We start from the raw sequence: 21,234 nt of genomic DNA on the forward strand, positions 1-21,234 counted from the left end.
TGTGTTATATCAGTTAGGGAATCTACTTTATTTCCATAAGAGGTCACTTCAAAATAGTATCTCTTTAAAGAGATTTAAAGCTAACAGATTTATTTCAGCTTTTATTTACTACATCCGTTTTCAGTGGTTTAAAAGTTTACACTTTGTTAGTATTTGGTGCTGTTGCCTTTTAATGGCTTCAACTTGAATCAAACTTTTGTAGTAGCCTTCCACAAATTTCTCACAAAACTTTGCTGGAATTTTTTCCCATTCCTCCTGACAGAACCGGTGTAACTCCGTCAGGTTTGTTGTCTTTAAGCCATTTTGTTACAACTTTGGTGGTTTGCTTAGGAACATTGTCCTGCTGAAGACCAGTTTTAAATTTCTTGAGATGTTGCTTCAGTATTTCAGATCTACTTCCTCATGAAGCCATTTATTTACTGAAGTGCACCAATCACATTTTCAGCAAAAGCACCCCAACAGCATGATGCTGCCACCCCCATGCTTCACAGTTGGGATGGTGTCCTTCAGATTAAAAGCCTCATCATTTTCCCTCCATACATAGATGTTGTTTATCATTATGACCAAATAGTTCAATTTTTTTGTTTTTTCTGACGAGAGAACAAAAAGCTGGTGATCGTCTGCTCTGCAAATTTCAGTCTGGATTTTATTTATGCTGGTTCTGATAGTAAGGGCTTTTCCCATGTGCGACAGCCTTTCAGGTCATGGTGCTGTAGGACTCTCTTAATAGTGGATGTACATACTTTGTTATCTAATGCACCAACTCATTCACTAGTTCCTTTGTTGTCTTGGATTTCAGTTGAAGCATTTGGACCAAAGTTTGTTCTTCTCTGGGAGTTAATTTGTGCCTCCTTCCTGAACAATGCAGTGTCTGGGTGCTTGCAAGACTTTTATACTTGCATACAATTGTTTGAAAAGATGCTCTTCATACCTTCAGTTGTTAGGAAATTGCCTGTGAGAAGGAATTGTACTTGTGAAGGGAAAAGACACCTTCCGAGTCAAATGGAAAAGACGCTGGATCTAAAGGTTGCCCTTTTTAGCCACAGGTGCACTCCCAAAAGAGTAACTAGGAACTGTTCTTCTACTGCTGGAACACATACTACAGAGTTTCCAGTTTTTTTCCCAGTCACTCTGTTTGTGTTCAGAGCATTTAGGCAATATTTCTAACACTGTGTGTGTGTATGATGTGTGTGCTTTTGTCCTCTCCAGAGGGTCCCTCCGTGTCTCTGCTCCCTCCGTCTCCTCTGCAGCTGTCTGAGGGATCGGCCTCGCTGCTCTGCCTGCTGTCTGACTACTCTCCACAGGGGGCGCTGGTGAGCTGGACAGTGGACGGCTCAGAGGTGAAGAACGGGGTTCTGACCAGTGCAGAAGAAGAGAAGAAGGGCGGTTACACACGCAGCAGTACCCTGACCCTCAGCAAAGCAGTCTGGGAAAAGGCAGAGGAGTTTGTCTGTAAGGTCTCCCATAAAGGCATCAATTATCCGGTCAACTTCAGAAAGAGTCAGTGTGAAGGCTAGTGGCTCCAAGATAGATTTTAACATAGAGCTGCTTATGATCCATCTACAATAGAGTTTCAATTCTACACAATGCTGCCATTTCTGTCTTTACTCTGTTCACTGTCCTGTTGCTCTTCCTGTAGTTTTTGCTGAAATAAAGCTGAATTTTGGACGTTGTCTGTTCTTTTATTAGAGTTAATAGTGATGATCAGTGTGATGAGAGAGTGGGATTAGCTGTAGATTCAGTGTTGCGTTGTGCTTCAGTGAGTTTGACTGAAGGAAGTTGAACATCTGGTGAAGTTTCTGCTCTATTCTGGGAGGAGGAAACACATTTAGCCCTGTTAATGCAAATCTCAGTTACACCTCACTGCTCCTCACTGAGTTTCAACTCAAAGGTCTCTCCTTAATGGAGGATTAATATTTAGGATGTTAGTGTTCTTGCAATTGTCATAGTCACGAAAGATTTTATTTTCATTTTTATTTTATCCATTTGAAATTTTTGTTGGTCACAACACATTTTTCCCTAGCCAAAGTAAGCAGTGAAAGGTTTTTCTATTCAATAATTATTTTTAGATTTTAATTAATCTATTAATTAATCAACTGAATCCAGCTCTATAAGTAATAAAGGTAATAAACTGAAAGTCATAAGTGATTATGAATATGAATAAAGTTGTACTTATAGCTCTGAGCAGTAAACCAACCCTTCACCCTTACACAAGTCCATTTCTGTTATCCCATCTACCTTCCTGTTCAGTGTGAACACAGTAACGACTGTGTAGGGTCAGTCTAAGTTCATGATTTAATAAATATTTATTTAAATTTATTTAATTCCACTGCATATCATCTTTTGTAAATCATTACATGAACAAGTGTGGATTCATGTAGTGCTACTAAATTAATTTAAATTAGGTCTACTCACTCAAGTTTAACATCAGTACATTATACCCAACACTAGTATGTCTTGTTTAGCCCCACACGTTTAAATTAAATTAATACTGCCAAAGGAAGTTAAGTTCAGTCAATATTACTAAATTATGTTGGATCAGCAAAACTAAATTATGCTAAAAGGAAGCAATTTGATTGTGTGGAAATCCTTTCCACAATTCATTTACATTCAGGTTACGAGATATTTGCAAATGGTCTCTAACATGGTATCTTATTTCCCTCACTGCTGAATGATTTGATACAAGTGAGGTTTGACTACTACTTTTGCACCCAACATTTGCATCAGATACAGACCACTGACTATTCAAACTGCTTCAAGTATCTTTATTGTAAATAAAATACCAGCTTAGCTCGGACTTACCATGTGGTCCTCTTTCCTTTGTTGCCGCCTGAACAAGTGTGTTGTAACAAGTCAGGGTTTGTCCATTTTATTTTGAATCACAATTGGTTGATATATGGCCCAACTACTTTAAATTTGTTCAGAAATTCTAGCTGTATTTGTTGCTTAATTGGTGCACCATGTTTGTATAGGCCTCATGTCTTTGGTGGCCCACAGTAGCTAGATTTGTTCTGGTTAACTTGTAGATTGGACTGTGGAAAACTAGGCCTCCAGTATACTGACACTACAGTGGAATTGTGTTGCTTTGTGTTTATTTTCCCCCCCAGTTAAAATGTAACAGCAATTCTTCATAAGGAAGGATTGTTGATTTATTTTTCCAGGACTGGTTCTTTATGTGACACGAGTAGATAAGAGAAAAAGAAAGCATGAAGGTAAAATGTATGTTGTACTAAGATTAATACCAATCTTACAATTTCACGCTATTGCCAACTACGCCACCCTGGGAACTTTTACCCAAGGGAATATTGAATAAAACACTAGCCCTAGGTCACAGGTTTGTTTCTGCAGGAAGAGCCAGAGGCATGGGTCCCATAAAAATAGAAAAGCTAAAAATAGAAAATAAAAAGAGCAATTGTTAACCAACCACATAAGGGAAATACATCAAGGCTATAACACTTTAAAATATTATATCATCATTGCGGGCAATGTCAGAGGACATACCAGGCCAATAACATGTCTGATGCACCAGCTGGGCGGTACGCTCTAGCCCCTGTTGCCCATACTGCTGATGTAATTGGGTAGGCACTTCACCCTTCATGGCCGCTGGCAACGCTACTTGGAAGGTTTCCTCACCACTGTCCGGGTGAAACACCCAGCAATAGGGCACCCCTTCCTTTTCCACCAGATGGTCCAACTGGTGAAGTACAATTACCACAAGCTTAGAAAGTTGTTTACATTCTTCTGGACTAGGAGGCAACTTCCATCTCCAAAACACCAAGAACTCCCCTATTACTGGGCCTACCTCCTGTTTAGACCCCATATCAACCATAGAATGGCAGGGGAACATGATCGTCTGGTTCACCTGGGTGACTAGCTCACCCTGAAAGGCTCGCTTTACTGCGGCTGGAACTACAACCCCTGGAAACAGGCCATGAATGCCCTCTGACACCAAAGGAATGCTGCCTGGACAGGGCATTGGCATTCCGATTACTCCTGCATGATCTATACCGTACCTCAAAATCAAAACCCGCAAGCTGGACAGACCAACACTGCTCTGTCGCACCCAGCTTCGCCGAAGCCAAGTAGCTGAGGGGGTTGTTATCTGTTAACACCATGCACCTATTCCCTAATAAGTACTCCTTAAATTTCTCAGCCATAGGCCACCTGAGCACCAAAAATTCCAATTTCATGGAACTATAGTTGGATGTATTGCACTCAGTGGGCCTAAGGCTGCGGCTAGCATGAGCAATCGGCCGTACCTTACCTGCTTGTTCCTGCGAGAGGACTGCTCCCAGCCCCAAATGGCTGGCATCCAACTCCAGGATGAATGGTAGGGAGAAATCAGCAGAGGCAAGTACAGGGGCCATGGTGGGTTTACCCTTCAATTCCTTGAAGCTCCTTTGGCACTGGGTAGACCAAGCTGACACGAAATCTTGCTCTGCACATTTCTTGCACTTTGGGCAGGCTAACTCCACTACTAAACTATGCAGAGGGGCAGCCAACTTAGCAAACCCCTCCACAAAGTGGCGGTAATAGCTACCAAAACCCAAAAATGTACGCAGCTCAGGCACACTGGTTGGACAGGGCCATTGGGTCACAGCCTCAATCTTACTTGGGTCTGTCAAGACCCCCATCCATTAACCACTGGAACGTACTGGGAGCGTTACAAAGTCCAAAAGGCATCCTATTCCACTCAAATAGGCCAAAGGGAGTGCAAAAAGCAATCTTTTGCCTGTCACCTTCTGTAACAGAGACTTGGTTGTACCTAATGGTAAGGTCCAGAAAACCAATAAGCCCCGGACAGTGAGTCCAATGTTTCCTCAATATGAGGTAGAGGAAATGCATGTTTCCTGGTTTTCAATTTTAGATGGCGATAGTCCACGCACATGCGCAGACTACCATCCTTCTTCTTAACCAGAACAATCGGTGAGGCATAAAGACTACAGCTCTCCCTGATTACCTGCACCTCAACTAATTCATTAATGTGGCCTTCACTGTTTCATACTCGGAAAGTGGAATCTGCCTATACTGCTGCCGAACAGGGGTATCATCCACAAGAGGAATATCATGGGAAATCAGGTTGATACAACCCCAGTCTCCATCGTGCATGGGAAACACAGAGGAATACCTCTGGAAGAAGGCCCTTACCTCACTTTGTTCTGACTCTGACAGAAAAGAAAAATTAATAGACGCAATTTGCTCCTGTACCGTGGGAAGGGCTTGGGAGAATTGAGTACTTACCATGGCAGGGACTGGCTGAACTGCAGTAACCCCTGAATGTAAGTTAACCACGTAGACATCACTCAACATACCACATCCACAGTGCCAACATTAACCACAGGCACATAAACCGTTCCACGGGTCAACCTCACCAACGCAGGGGACGCCAACAACCACCCCCGGAAGACCTAAATCAAGGGGCAAACAACACAGTACCACTGGAGTATCGGTCAGAAACAAGTAGCGGTGACCAACTTCATCATGCCGCCTGGAATACGGCATGCCCCACAACCAAAAAAACCCTATTTTTGCTATTTTTGCTACAAGCATATTTCTTACTGTAGATGTTTCAAAGCTGTAACTGCCAATTACAGATTTAAATAAAATACTAATGCTGTTCATTTGTGGTGTCTGAAAACAACGTCCTTTTCCCCTCATCAATTTCATTTTTAAGCATACCTTTATTTATGCTTAAATGAAGTTTTTTTGTTTATACCTGTAAGTACAAAGTCAAAACATAGTATTATGTGTAAATATGAAGGTGATATAAACATTGGAACTGTATTACATAATAAAAACAAAAGTAATACTTATTTGCCCCCTTCCCTCACTGAACCCCACATGTAAGTGGGGTAAATCTTTACTGAAGATGCCTAAAACTGGTTGAGATGAATGTAATATAATACTGCTATTATGGTAGAGGATGTTGTTTCGACTCACCCCACACCAGATTGAAACCCAGGTCTCAGTACACAAGAGACCTGAGCAAACTGAGTGAACCACAAGCAATACCCAAGAGATCAAACCCAAGTGCAGAGCAGATAAGGAGGAGGAACAGAAACTTCCAAAAAAGGAAATAAATAATAAGCTCAGACCAACACTGTGCTGGTTATGGAGAAAAATAATGAGCTGAAAAAGCACTCTCCTAAAATATACAAATTAAAGATCACATAGAGTCAGATTCAAATGCATGACCTCTGGGTTAGAAAACAAGCACATTATCAGTGCACTACAAGGAGGACTGAAACCAAAAGGGGAGCTAGGCTTAAGAGGTATGAGGCCTGAATCTCACCCTACAGCAAACCAAAACAGGAAGCCCAGATGAGCTACTGAGAATGAGAACAAAGCAAAAACTAAAGGCATAAAATTAGGACTGTGACTGCTCACTACAGAAAATTAACCAGGAAATAAAAGTTGGGTTTTTTTCCAAGAGAAGAAACCCAAAGACTCAAGAGGGTGGCTAGGTTGACAAGCCAAGGCAAGGCCAACCCAGTGCAGAGGAAAGGCTAGAATACAGCTCTAGTTTTCAAAACACAGATACCAGCTTAGGCTTGCACTCAGAAGGTGATTTCAATACTGAATGTTTGAGCAACCTGTAAGCAGCCCTTAAATAGAGAGGCAGCTCTCTGTCTCCCTCTGGTGGTGGGTCGGGGCTGTGGCGGACTGCCCCTTACAATAACTGGTAATAGTACTTTTTCAGTCTTTTTTGTTTTCCTCTGTGATATGTTTTTGTTGTTTTTTTGGGTAAGCCTGGTCACAGAAGGTCATAGACACTTTATTTAAACACTTTAGGAGTTGAGAGTTTGGGGGTTGGGGGGTGAGGGTGGTGATTTGTCATCGTCTGTAATACAAGTGTGAAAGCTTTTGATATCTGTTGGGAAAAAAAAGAATAAAAATTTGTCAATCACAAAACCTTCTGCAGGAGCAAGGAAAATTGATCCAATGTTCTACAGGACAGGAAGGGATTGGTCAAACTGTCTACTAGATTGTTGTAGTGCTCATGTTGTTGACTGTGCTGCTGAGTTTGAAGTATATACAGGAAAAGGAAGAGGAAAAATTCCCCCAAGAGAGAAAAGGACTCTGTAGTGATGTGTAGCTGATGATGTTCAGCAGAGTGCCACTGTTCTCATATCTGTATGTGTGTGTGTGTGTGTGTGTGTGTGTGTGTGTGTGTGTGCTGACTGTACTGATCTCCTCCATCTTCAGGTTGGACTTCAGTGAGTTTGAGATGAAATTCGGTCCCATATCCACTATCACTAATATGTTAATATGTTCAGTAAAATGATCCACAGCGGAGAAAGGTGGACTCCTCTCATAGATGTGTGTGTGATTAGTGAGTTAGTGTGGTGTGTTTTCTCTCGTCCACAGTGTGTATCATTGTACTGTATCACATCCTCCCCCTCAGCACCTGCAGTCGCTCCCAGCTGCAGCAGTGCTTCTCTGTGCACTCTCACTAACTGAGGTTTTTGTACGACGTTATAACACTGTGTGAACACCCAGCTATCACTCCAGAACCCAGTAATATAATGTAAACTCTGACAGTAGTAATCTCCTGCATCTTCAGGCTGGACTCCACTGATGGTCAGAGTGAAGTCAGTATCAGATCCACTGCCTCTGAAACGAGCTGGAGTTCCTGAGTGTAAATTGTTAGTATTATAGATCAGGAGTTTAGGAGTTTCTCCAGGTTTCTGCTGGTACCATGCAAGACGGTTACCTTCATGTACACTGCTACTGAACCTACAGTTGATGGTGACTGTGTTTCCTGGAACAATAGTTTGCTGTGAAGGAGTCTGAGTCACAGTCACCTGACCTCTGGATCCTGAAGAGAAACAATAGATAGTGTTTATATGCTCTAAAGTGGTGTAGAATTAGTATGAAATGAAGTGTGTGAGGCTGTGAGTTGATGTTAAACTCTCACCTTGAGTCCAGAGGGCCAGTGTGCAGATGAAGACGCTGATCAAAGTCATGGTTGCTGTGGGTGAAGTTGCTGAGCAGCAGCTCTCAGTCATGAAGTGTTAAAGCCACAGGGCTATAAACACTTGCAGAGCACTGAAGCATGGACTGCAAATGCAAAGTGTGTGTGTGTGTGTGTGTGTGTGTGTCTGTGTGTGTGTGTGTGTGTGTGTGTGCGTGCACTGCACTGTGAAGGAGGTTTTTGTACGATGGCTTCATTAGAATGTAACACTGTGGTGGGCTTTTGGTGGAGGCACCAGAATCATTGTGAACAGTAAGTGTATATTCTTCTTTTAAAAACAAAAGCAATTTATTTTGTACTCTTTCTCACATTACATTAATTAATAAGCTTCAGATAAACTTAATATTAGAAATACATGTGATTAACTCTTCACTAAAATAACTATTCAATTACGTGGGTTTTTATAAATAATGTATTGTTTAAATGTTACATTCAGATGAAATCTGCTGTCATTTTGTGTTAAACAATGAATATTTCTGTAATTAGCTTCAGTTTAGGCCAAATGTGTAAATACATCTAGGCTAAAGACATTCACACTCAGTTTTTAACAACTCCACACATTTCATGTCACCATAAATTTCCTGTGTTATATCAGTTAGGGAATCTACTTTATTTCCATAAGAGGTCACTTCAAAATAGTATCTCTTTAAAGAGATTTAAAGCTAACAGATTTATTTCAGCTTTTATTTACTACATCCGTTTTCAGTGGTTTAAAAGTTTACACTTTGTTAGTATTTGGTGCTGTTGCCTTTTAATGGCTTCAACTTGAATCAAACTTTTGTAGTAGCCTTCCACAAATTTCTCACAAAACTTTGCTGGAATTTTTTCCCATTCCTCCTGACAGAACCGGTGTAACTCCGTCAGGTTTGTTGTCTTTAAGCCATTTTGTTACAACTTTGGTGGTTTGCTTAGGAACATTGTCCTGGTGAAGACCAGTTTTAAATTTCTTGAGATGTTGCTTCAGTATTTCAGACCTACTTCCTCATGAAGCCATTTATTTACTGAAGTGCACCAATCACATTTTCAGCAAAAGCACCCCAACAGCATGATGCTGCCACCCCCATGCTTCACAGTTGGGATGGTGTCCTTCAGATTAAAAGCCTCATCATTTTCCCTCCATACATAGATGTTGTTTATCATTATGACCAAATAGTTCAATTTTTTTGTTTTTTCTGACGAGAGAACAAAAAGCTGGTGATCGTCTGCTCTGCAAATTTCAGTCTGGATTTTATTTATGCTGGTTCTGATAGTAAGGGCTTTTCCCATGTGCGACAGCCTTTCAGGTCATGGTGCTGTAGGACTCTCTTAATAGTGGATGTACATACTTTGTTATCTAATGCACCAACTCATTCACTAGTTCCTTTGTTGTCTTGGATTTCAGTTGAAGCATTTGGACCAAAGTTTGTTCTTCTCTGGGAATTAATTTGTGCCTCCTTCCTGAACAATGCAGTGTCTGGGTGCTTGCAAGACTTTTATACTTGCATACAATTGTTTGAAAAGATGCTCTTCATACCTTCAGTTGTTAGGAAATTGCCTGTGAGAAGGAATTGTACTTGTGAAGGGAAAAGACACCTTCCGAGTCAAATGGAAAAGACGCTGGATCTAAAGGTTGCCCTTTTTAGCCACAGGTGCACTCCCAAAAGAGTAACTAGGAACTGTTCTTCTACTGCTGGAACACATACTACAGAGTTTCCAGTTTTTTTCCCAGTCACTCTGTTTGTGTTCAGAGCATTTAGGCAATATTTCTAACACTGTGTGTGTGTATGATGTGTGTGCTTTTGTCCTCTCCAGAGGGTCCCTCCGTGTCTCTGCTCCCTCCGTCCCCTCTGCAGCTGTGTGAGGGATCGGCCTCGCTGCTCTGCCTGCTGTCTGACTACTCTCCACAGGGGGCGCTGGTGAGCTGGACAGTGGACGGCTCAGAGGTGAAGAACGGGGTTCTGACCAGTGCAGAAGAAGAGAAGAAGGGCGGTTACACACGCAGCAGTACCCTGACCCTCAGCAAAGCAGTCTGGGAAAAGGCAGAGGAGTTTGTCTGTAAGGTCTCCCATAAAGGCATCAATTATCCGGTCAACTTCAGAAAGAGTCAGTGTGAAGGCTAGTGGCTCCAAGATAGATTTTAACATAGAGCTGCTTATGATCCATCTACAATAGAGTTTCAATTCTACACAATGCTGCCATTTCTGTCTTTACTCTGTTCACTGTCCTGTTGATCTTCCTGTAGTTTTTGCTGAAATAAAGCTGAATTTTGGACGTTGTCTGTTCTTTTATTAGAGTTAATAGTGATGATCAGTGTGATGAGAGAGTGGGATTAGCTGTAGATTCAGTGCTGTGTTGTGCTTCAGTGAGTTTGACTGAAGGAAGTTGAACATCTGGTGAAGTTTCTGCTCTATTCTGGGAGGAGGAAACACATTTAGCCCTGTTAATGCAAATCTCAGTTACACCTCACTGCTCCTCACTGAGTTTCAACTCAAAGGTCTCTCCTTAATGGAGGATTAATATTTAGGATGTTAGTGTTCTTGCAATTGTCATAGTCACGAAAGATTTTATTTTCATTTTTATTTTATCCATTTGAAATTTTTGTTGGTCACAACACATTTTTCCCTAGCCAAAGTAAGCAGTGAAAGGTTTTTCTATTCAATAATTATTTTTAGATTTTAATTAATCTATTAATTAATCAACTGAATCCAGCTCTATAAGTAATAAAGGTAATAAACTGAAAGTCATAAGTGATTATGAATATGAATAAAGTTGTACTTATAGCTCTGAGCAGTAAACCAACCCTTCACCCTTACACAAGTCCATTTCTGTTATCCCATCTACCTTCCTGTTCAGTGTGAACACAGTAACGACTGTGTAGGGTCAGTCTAAGTTCATGATTTAATAAATATTTATTTAAATTTATTTAATTCCACTGCATATCATCTTTTGTAAATCATTACATGAACAAGTGTGGATTCATGTAGTGCTACTAAATTAATTTAAATTAGGTCTACTCACTCAAGTTTAACATCAGTACATTATACCCAACACTAGTATGTCTTGTTTAGCCCCACACGTTTAAATTAAATTAATACTGCCAAAGGAAGTTAAGTTCAGTCAATATTACTAAATTATGTTGGATCAGCAAAACTAAATTATGCTAAAAGGAAGCAATTTGATTGTGTGGAAATCCTTTCCACAATTAATTTACATTCAGGTTACGAGATATTTGCAAATGGTCTCTAACATGGTATCTTATTTCCCTCACTGCTGAATGATTTGATACAAGTGAGGTTTGACTACTACTTTTGCACCCAACATTTGCATCAGATACAGACCACTGACTATTCAAACTGCTTCAAGTATCTTTATTGTAAATAAAATACCAGCTTAGCTCGGACTTACCATGTGGTCCTCTTTCCTTTGTTGCCGCCTGAACAAGTGTGTTGTAACAAGTCAGGGTTTGTCCATTTTATTTTGAATCACAATTGGTTGATATATGGCCCAACTACTTTAAATTTGTTCAGAAATTCTAGCTGTATTTGTTGCTTAATTGGTGCACCATGTTTGTATAGGCCTCATGTCTTTGGTGGCCCACAGTAGCTAGATTTGTTCTGGTTAACTTGTAGATTGGACTGTGGAAAACTAGGCCTCCAGTATACTGACACTACAGTGGAATTGTGTTGCTTTGTGTTTATTTTCCCCCCCAGTTAAAATGTAACAGCAATTCTTCATAAGGAAGGATTGTTGATTTATTTTTCCAGGACTGGTTCTTTATGTGACACGAGTAGAAAAGAGAAAAAGAAAGCATGAAGGTAAAATGTATGTTGTACTAAGATTAATACCAATCTTACAATTTCACGCTATTGCCAACTACGCCACCCTGGGAACTTTTACCCAAGGGAATATTGAATAAAACACTAGCCCTAGGTCACAGGTTTGTTTCTGCAGGAAGAGCCAGAGGCATGGGTCCCATAAAAATAGAAAAGCTAAAAATAGAAAATAAAAAGAGCAATTGTTAACCAACCACATAAGGGAAATACATCAAGGCTATAACACTTTAAAATATTATATCATCATTGCGGGCAATGTCAGAGGACATACCAGGCCAATAACATGTCTGATGCACCAGCTGGGCGGTACGCTCTAGCCCCTGTTGCCCATACTGCTGATGTAATTGGGTAGGCACTTCACCCTTCATGGCCGCTGGCAACGCTACTTGGAAGGTTTCCTCACCACTGTCCGGGTGAAACACCCAGCAATAGGGCACCCCTTCCTTTTCCACCAGATGGTCCAACTGGTGAAGTACAATTACCACAAGCTTAGAAAGTTGTTTACATTCTTCTGGACTAGGAGGCAACTTCCATCTCCAAAACACCAAGAACTCCCCTATTACTGGGCCTACCTCCTGTTTAGACCCCATATCAACCATAGAATGGCAGGGGAACATGATCGTCTGGTTCACCTGGGTGACTAGCTCACCCTGAAAGGCTCGCTTTACTGCGGCTGGAACTACAACCCCTGGAAACAGGCCATGAATGCCCTCTGACACCGAAGGAATGCTGCCTGGACAGGGCATTGGCATTCCGATTACTCCTGCATGATCTATACCGTACCTCAAAATCAAAACCCGCAAGCTGGACAGACCAACACTGCTCTGTCGCACCCAGCTTCGCCGAAGCCAAGTAGCTGAGGGGGTTGTTATCTGTTAACACCATGCACCTATTCCCGAATAAGTACTCCTTAAATTTCTCAGCCATAGGCCACCTGAGCACCAAAAATTCCAATTTCATGGAACTATAGTTGGATGTATTGCACTCAGTGGGCCTAAGGCTGCGGCTAGCATGAGCAATCGGCCGTACCTTACCTGCTTGTTCCTGCGAGAGGACTGCTCCCAGCCCCAAATGGCTGGCATCCAACTCCAGGATGAATGGTAGGGAGAAATCAGCAGAGGCAAGTACAGGGGCCATGGTGGGTTTACCCTTCAATTCCTTGAAGCTCCTTTGGCACTGGGTAGACCAAGCTGACACGAAATCTTGCTCTGCACATTTCTTGCACTTTGGGCAGGCTAACTCCACTACTAAACTATGCAGAGGGGCAGCCAACTTAGCAAACCCCTCCACAAAGTGGCGGTAATAGCTACCAAAACCCAAAAAGGTACGCAGCTCAGGCACACTGGTTGGACAGGGCCATTGGGTCACAGCCTCAATCTTACTTGGGTCTGTCAAGACCCCCATCCATTAACCACTGGAACGTACTGGGAGCGTTACAAAGTCCAAAAGGCATCCTATTCCACTCAAATAGGCCAAAGGGAGTGCAAAAAGCAATCTTTTGCCTGTCACCTTCTGTAACAGAGACTTGGTTGTACCTAATGGTAAGGTCCAGAAAACCAATAAGCCCCGGACAGTGAGTCCAATGTTTCCTCAATATGAGGTAGAGGAAATGCATGTTTCCTGGTTTTCAATTTTAGATGGCGATAGTCCACGCACATGCGCAGACTACCATCCTTCTTCTTAACCAGAACAATCGGTGAGGCATAAAGACTACAGCTCTCCCTGATTACCTGCACCTCAACTAATTCATTAATGTGGCCTTCACTGTTTCATACTCGGAAAGTGGAATCTGCCTATACCGCTGCCGAACAGGGGTATCATCCACAAGAGGAATATCATGGGAAATCAGGTTGATACAACCCCAGTCTCCATCGTGCATGGGAAACACAGAGGAATACCTCTGGAAGAAGGCCCTTACCTCACTTTGTTCTGACTCTGACAGAAAAGAAAAATTAATAGACGCAATTTGCTCCTGTACCGTGGGAAGGGCTTGGGAGAATTGAGTACTTACCATGGCAGGGACTGGCTGAACTGCAGTAACCCCTGAATGTAAGTTAACCACGTAGACATCACTCAACATACCACATCCACAGTGCCAACATTAACCACAGGCACATAAACCGTTCCACGGGTCAACCTCACCAACGCAGGGGACGCCAACAACCACCCCCGGAAGACCTAAATCAAGGGGCAAACAACACAGTACCACTGGAGTATCGGTCAGAAACAAGTAGCGGTGACCAACTTCATCATGCCGCCTGGAATACGGCATGCCCCACAACCAAAAAAACCCTATTTTTGCTATTTTTGCTACAAGCATATTTCTTACTGTAGATGTTTCAAAGCTGTAACTGCCAATTACAGATTTAAATAAAATACTAATGCTGTTCATTTGTGGTGTCTGAAAACAACGTCCTTTTTCCCTCATCAATTTCATTTTTAAGCATACCTTTATTTATGCTTAAATGAAGTTTTTTTGTTTATATCTGTAAGTACAAAGTCAAAACATAGTATTATGTGTAAATATGAAGGTGATATAAACATTGGAACTGTATTACATAATAAAAACAAAAGTAATACTTATTTGCCCCCTTCCCTCACTGAACCCCACATGTAAGTGGGGTAAATCTTTACTGAAGATGCCTAAAACTGGTTGAGATGAATGTAATATAATACTGCTATTATAGTAGGGGATGTTTTTGCGACTCACCCCACACCAGATTGAAACCCAGGTCTCAGTACACAAGAGACCTGAGCAAACTGAGTGAACCACAAGCAATACCCAAGAGATCAAACCCAAGTGCAGAGCAGATAAGGAGGAGGAACAGAAACTTCCAAAAAAGGAAATAAATAATAAGCTCAGACCAACACTGTGCTGGTTATGGAGAAAAATAATGAGCTGAAAAAGCACTCTCCTAAAATATACAAATTAAAGATCACATAGAGTCAGATTCAAATGCATGACCTCTGGGTTAGAAAACAAGCACATTATCAGTGCACTACAAGGAGGACTGAAACCAAAAGGGGAGCTAGGCTTAAGAGGTATGAGGCCTGAATCTCACCCTACAGCAAACCAAAACAGGAAGCCCAGATGAGCTACTGAGAATGAGAACAAAGCAAAAACTAAAGGCATAAAATTAGGACTGTGACTGCTCACTACAGAAAATTAACCAGGAAATAAAAGTTGTTTTTTTTTCCAAGAGAAGAAACCCAAAGACTCAAGAGGGTGGCTAGGTTGACAAGCCAAGGCAAGGCCAACCCAGTGCAGAGGAAAGGCTAGAATACAGCTCTAGTTTCCAAAACACAGATACCAGCTTAGGCTTGCACTCAGCAGGTGATTTCAAGACGGAATGTTTGAGCAACCTGTAAGCAGCCCTTAAATAGAGAGGCAGCTCTCTGTCTCCCTCTGGTGGTGGGTCGGGGCTGTGGCGGACTGCCCCTTACAGTAACTGGTAATAGTACTTTTTCAGTCTTTTTTGTTTTCCTCTGTGATATGTTTTTGTTGTTTTTTTGGGTAAGCCTGGTCACAGAAGGTCATAGACACTTTATTTAAACACTTTAGGAGTTGAGAGTTCGGGGGTTGGGGGGTGAGAGTGGTGATTTGTCATTGTCTGTAATACAAGTGTGAAAGCTTTTGATATCTATTGGGAAAAAAAAAGAATAAATCACAAAACTTTCTGCAGGAGCAAGGAAAATTGTTCAAATGTTCTACAGGACAGGGAGGGATTGGTCAAACTGTCTACTAGATTGTTGTAGTGCTCATGTTGTTGACTGTGCTGCTGAGTTTGCAGTATATACAGGAAAAGGAAGAGGAAAAATTCCCCAAAGAGAGAAAAGGACTCTAGTGATGTGTAGCTGATGATGTTCAGCAGAGTGCCACTGTTCTCATATCTGTATGTGTGTGTGTGTGTGTGTGTGTGTGTGCTGACTGAACTGATCTCCTCCATCTTCAAGCTGGACTTCAGTGAGTTTAAGAGAAAATTCTGTTCCATATGTTAATATGGTCCGTAAAATGATCGACAGCTGAGAAAGGTGGACTCCTCTCACAGATGTGTGTGTGATTAGTGAGTTAGTGTGGTGTGTTTTCTCTCATCCACGGTGTGGATCATTGTACTGTATCACTTCCTCTCTCTCGGCACCTGCAGTCGCTCCCAGCTGCAGCAGTGCTTCTCTGTGCACTCTCACTGACCGAGGTTTTTGTACGACGTTATAACACTGTGTATCACCCAGTTACTACTGATCTTATGTAAACTCTGACAGTAGTAATCTCCTGCATCTTCTGTCTGGACTCCACTGATGGTCAGAGTGAAGTCAGTCTTAGATCCACTGCCACTGTAACGAGCTGGAGTCCCTGAGTATAAGCTACTAATCCCATATATCAGGGGTTTAGGAGTTTCTCCAGGTTTCTGCCGGTACCATGCAAGACGGTTACCTTCATACACACTGCTACTGAACCTACAGTTGATGGCGACTGTGTTTCCTGGAACAACAGTTTGCACTGAAGGAGTCTGAGTCACAGTCACCTGAGCTCTGGATCCTGAAGAGAAACATAGACTGTGTTTATATGCTGTAAAGTGGTGTAGAATTAGTATGAAATGAAGTGTGTGAGGCTGTGAGTTGATGTTAAAGTCTCACCTTGAGTCCAGAGAGCCAGTGTGCAGATGAAGACGCTGATCAAAGTCATGGTTGCTGTGGGTGAAGTTGCTGAGCAGCAGCTCTCAGTCATGAAGTGTTAAAGTCACAGGGCTATAAACACTCAAGAGCACTGAAGCATGGACTGCCAATGCAAAGTGTGTGTGTGTGTGTGTGTGTGTGCAGTGCACTGTGAAAGAGGTTTTTGTATGATGGTTTCATTAGATTGTATCACTGTGGAGGACTTTTGGTGGAGGCTCCAGAATCATCATTAAAAGTAAGTGTGTTTTCTTCTTTTATAAGAAAATCCATTTAGTTCATTCCTAATTACATTAATAAATAAACCTAAACTAAACAGATTATGTTTATAGTTGCTTAATTGCTTTTTATAGTGGGGTGTTATGATCTGTTGAGGAATACACTTCACAGCTTTGCTGTTCCAATACATTCGGAGGGGACTGTATGTTAAATATGTAATACACTCGCTATGTATTCGATTTTCATTAAACACGCATAAAATAAAGATATTAATAGTTATTTATTATGGTAATATTAAAGCATTTCAGTATTTAACAGATGTAAATATCAGGTGGAAATGTAGGTACAAGTGTAAATTGTTCTTTCTGCTACTATGTGGGTTTGTGTTAAATAATGAATGTTTCTGTAATCCACTAGATTTATATTTGGTGCAATTATATATGCTAAAATGTTGAACTATAAAGTAATAACATTTGAAAACATTATGAAAGTAATTTTTCTCTGATAAATTACAGTGTGGAACTTTATTATTGGACAATTAAATATTTCCACTGTTTAAATGTGAGGAAATATTTCAGACATTTCTGCTGTTTGAAGTCCACCTGAGCGCTAAAGCAGAAAGAAGATAGATTATGGTGTAGAGATATAGCCTCAGAACATGAAGTGAAACCTTGTTAGGTTTAATTACTCTTTATGACCATGTCAGTTCCACAGAAATGTTCTCTAATTATTTCTAATTGTGTGTATAATACGTGTGTATGATGTGTGTGTGTGTATTTGTCGTCTCCAGCGGGTCCCACAGCTCCCTCCGTGTCTCTGCTCCCTCCGTCTCCTCTGCAGCTGTGTGAGGGATCGGCCTCGCTGATCTGCCTGCTGTCTGGCTACTCTCCACAGGGGGCGCTGGTGAGCTGGACAGTGGACGGCTCAGTGGTGCAGGACGGGGTTCTGACCAGCGCAGAAGAACTGAAGAAGGACCGTTACAGTCGTAGCAGCACCCTGACCCTCAGCAAAGACCTCTGGGAAAAGGGGGAGGAGTTTATCTGCACGGCCTCCCATGACGGTGTGAATCATCCGGTCAAGTTCAGAAAGAGTCAGTGTGAAGGCTAGTGGCTCCAAGAGAGAGTTTAACATAGAGCTGCTTATGATCCATCTACAATAGAGTTTCAATTCTACACAATGCTGCCATTTCTGTCTTTACTCTGTTCACTGTCCTGTTGATCTTCCTGTAGTTTTTGCTGAAATAAAGCTGAATTTTGGACGTTGTCTGTTCTTTTATTAGAGTTAATAGTGATGATCAGTGTGATGAGAGAGTGGGATTAGCTGTAGATTCAGTGCTGTGTTGTGCTTCAGTGAGTTTGACTGAAGGAAGCTGAACATCTGGTGAAGTTTCTGCTCTATTCTGGGAGAAGGAAATTCATTCAGCCTTGTTAATGCAAATCTCAGATACACCTCACTGCTCTCTCTCTCTCTCTCTCTCTCTCTCTCTCTCTTTGTGGTTAAATACTAAAATTGCTAAGTGCATATTGTACTTTACTGACTTATTATTTGCGTGTTTCAATCCTCCAAGATTTAAGTTCACTGTCTGTGTGTCACAGACACAGTTTCAGTGCCATAATCATAAACCGTCTCATGTACCTTATTTTGTCTTAATAATAGCACTGGCACAGACAGTCATAAAATTCTACCTGACTGTATCTCAAAACTCTTGTAAAGACACAGTTACAAGTTGGTTTAAGTCAAATGTGTCTGAACCATATTTTCCATCTTGATTACAGGCTACAAACATGGTGATTCCTAGGTTTGTGAAATTATACTGAAATACTCCGAATAGCCCTGGAGCCAGCTGGAGTCTTAAACCCTATTTTACATGGATTTTCTCCCTGAGTTCAGCATTGAATTTATTTAGGTTGTCACACTACACCCTAGTGGTGTGGTGTGAAAGTAGACAATTCAGACTTTAATAATTAGCATCTGACAATAAGTATTTGTTCTTTCATCCAACCTACGTTAGGTAATATTTAAAGTACATTTAAGCCCTTATATACACTATATGGCCAAACGTGTGTGGACACCTGACCATCACACCCACATGTGGTTTTTCCCCAAACTGATGTCACAAAGTTAGAAGCACACAATTATACAGAATGTCTTTGTATGTTGTAGCATTACAATTTCCCTTCACTGAGTTCCATACCTTGTTCTTTCTTCATGTCTATATCCCAATTGTCCCTCATCACTAGATCCTAATCATTCCTCGTCCTTTTATCTGGTTCATTCTGAATACCTTTTCCATACTTCCTGTTCATTTCCCATTCCTAGTTCCAGTTTGTTCACAGTTTCTAGATCCTACACATTCTTAGTTCTAGTTCACACCAAGTTCCTAGTCCCTGTTCATGTATCCATAATTGCTTTTCTGCTTTGTTGGTTATGGACCACAATCATATGAACTACAAGTATTTCAAACACTTGAGAGGTAACAGAATTGTGCCTGCATTGTAGATTTGCTGACTGGACTTTATTTTTGGATTGGAATCAGCTAGAATCAATTTCAGATGCAGTCTGAGGAAGAAAGAAACCAAGAGGTGAATGAACATTTAAAAAAATGCAGGAAGATTGAGCAGATTTTGAAATGTATAAGCACACATGTTTAGTCACACTGGAAAACCAACCTTATGGCACATTAGTACATGCATGCATGTGTGTGTGAGGGTTTAAATACATGTGTCTGGGTGCATGCTGTACAGGAAGCTACACTATATGGCCCAAAGTATGTGCACCCCTGACCATCACACCAATATGTGGCTCTTCCCCAAACTGTTGCCACAAAGTTGGAAGCACACAATTGTATAGAATGTCCTTGTATACCGTAGCATTTGTCAGAACTCAGAGTCCCTCTCCGAGCGGACACATTTATGGGTGGTTCATAGTTTCAGCCAATTACTTTTACCTTATTCACTGTAGTCACTCAAAAACAATCTCAAAAAGAAAAGTCTCCAGTCTTTGGAGGAGAAGAAGCAAACTTCTTTATTGCAGTAGCAATACAACACGTTCCAATGAGCTCAAAGAAGGTGAATTCCCTCAGCGGTGACACAGCAATCTCATGCATGAGAGTTGAGCGCGCCTAGTCCTCCAAATTCCCCTGCATATATACCCAGACGCCTGCTGGCGCCTCCCCCTTTTGGTCCGCCTATGTATATAATTTCCCATTATCTTCAGTTTAAACCATTTTGACTATCCTATCCTAATTTACATACACTCCACCATTTCCCATTACCTTCTGACTTTTCCTGGAATCTCCTCCTACTGACTTTTGTCATGTCTGTCTTCTTAGAATGTCCCCTTAATTTCCAGTTACCCAGTCACTTCTATTTTCTGAGGCTCTACATCCTGTTTTTCTTTTCTGAAAAAACTTTAATAATTAGCATCGAACCCCTGACCATCACACCAATATGTGGGTCTTCCCCAAACTGTTGCCACAAAGTTGGAAGAACACAGTTGTATAGAGAGTCTTTGTACACTGTAGCATTACAGTTTCCCTTCACTGGAACTAAGAGGCTGAAACCTGTTCCAGCATGACAATGCCCCTGTGCATGAAGACATAGTGTGTGAAGTCTGGTGTGGAAAAGCTCGAGTGGCCTGCACAGAGCGAAATGGGCGCTGCAAAGATGGAGCAACTCGAACCAGAATTATCCCTCAGACTGCCTGTAAACACAACTGTCTTCTGTTGGCTTGAAAACGTATCTGTTTTGACAATATGTACAAAGTGATATTTTTTGGAAAACAAATTTTGGCTTGCATTTAACCATTACCAAAGACCCACTATGTTTACACCACCATACTTCCTGGAATGACGTCACATGAGTCATCAGAGTCATGTGTCTTACTTGGAGGTCCTGATTGGTTGAATGTTGTATTGCATTTTGTAGCGTTTGGGTGAAACAGATTTTATGGAGATTACCTGACAACAAAGTAGAAGCCACTCACAGCCTAACTGTCTGTGTGCATGACAAATGTAATAGTCATGTTTGTCTCCAATGCTGTTTACCTGTTGCTCACAAATGCTACACAATTAACACTATAGCAACCTTGCATTATTCATGGCATTCACTTTGCATTAATTGCATGCATTTTATCAGTGATACATGGCTCTGGATTTCACAGTACTAAAGAAATATACATATTGAAATTTATAATCAATATTTAAGTTTGAGTTACATACACATTTTTTTCCCACACAAGTTTATATTAACAAAGTTAACGGTGGTATCACTTTTATTCTGCTCAAATAAATGCAAAAAGTTGCTTGCCCTTAAGCAGTAAAATTTTAAGGAATTATCTTACATTGCACAAACCTTCCAAAATGGCACAAATCCCATTAAAATGGCACACAACCTCACTGTTTTATACCTACCATAATCTTTTTAAGGCTTGGTAGTAAGATCCTGTGCATTATTAGCTATGAGATGAGGATGTACTTCTATAGTATTAATGCTATTTACGTCTGATTTTTAGGCAACACCAAGAGTCATCAATCGCACTGAACTCTGGCTTTAGACT

General features: G+C 41.2%; 1 long non-coding RNA gene, 1 pseudogene and 3 gene segments (V, D, J or C); 3 read left to right on the plus strand and 2 right to left on the minus strand.

The window, feature by feature from the left end:
- Positions 1 to 862: 862 nt before the first annotated feature.
- LOC128318738 (immunoglobulin kappa constant-like) lies at positions 863 to 1,517 on the plus strand. The segment is given in 2 exon segments: positions 863 to 875; positions 1,210 to 1,517. Coding segments are annotated over 2 exon segments (321 nt in total).
- A 1,940-nt stretch (positions 1,518 to 3,457) lies between these two features.
- On the minus strand, positions 3,458 to 13,955 carry LOC128318739 (uncharacterized; annotated as a pseudogene).
- LOC113523815 (uncharacterized) lies at positions 7,906 to 10,225 on the plus strand. The gene is made up of 2 exons (XR_003402461.3): positions 7,906 to 8,227; positions 9,767 to 10,225. It is a non-coding gene; the product is annotated as an uncharacterized LOC113523815 (long non-coding RNA).
- A 2,013-nt stretch (positions 13,956 to 15,968) lies between the features above and the next one.
- Positions 15,969 to 16,640, minus strand: LOC113523809 (Ig kappa chain V region K29-213-like). The segment is given in 2 exon segments: positions 15,969 to 16,324; positions 16,423 to 16,640. Coding segments are annotated over 2 exon segments (447 nt in total).
- On the plus strand, positions 16,571 to 17,784 carry LOC113523814 (immunoglobulin kappa constant-like). The segment is given in 2 exon segments: positions 16,571 to 16,577; positions 17,468 to 17,784. Coding segments are annotated over 2 exon segments (324 nt in total).
- Positions 17,785 to 21,234: the final 3,450 nt, after the last annotated feature.

The sequence above is a fragment of the Pangasianodon hypophthalmus genome, chromosome 9 (genome assembly GCF_027358585.1).
Source record: "Pangasianodon hypophthalmus isolate fPanHyp1 chromosome 9, fPanHyp1.pri, whole genome shotgun sequence".
In the NCBI taxonomy this organism is placed as follows: Eukaryota; Metazoa; Chordata; class Actinopteri; order Siluriformes; family Pangasiidae; genus Pangasianodon; species Pangasianodon hypophthalmus.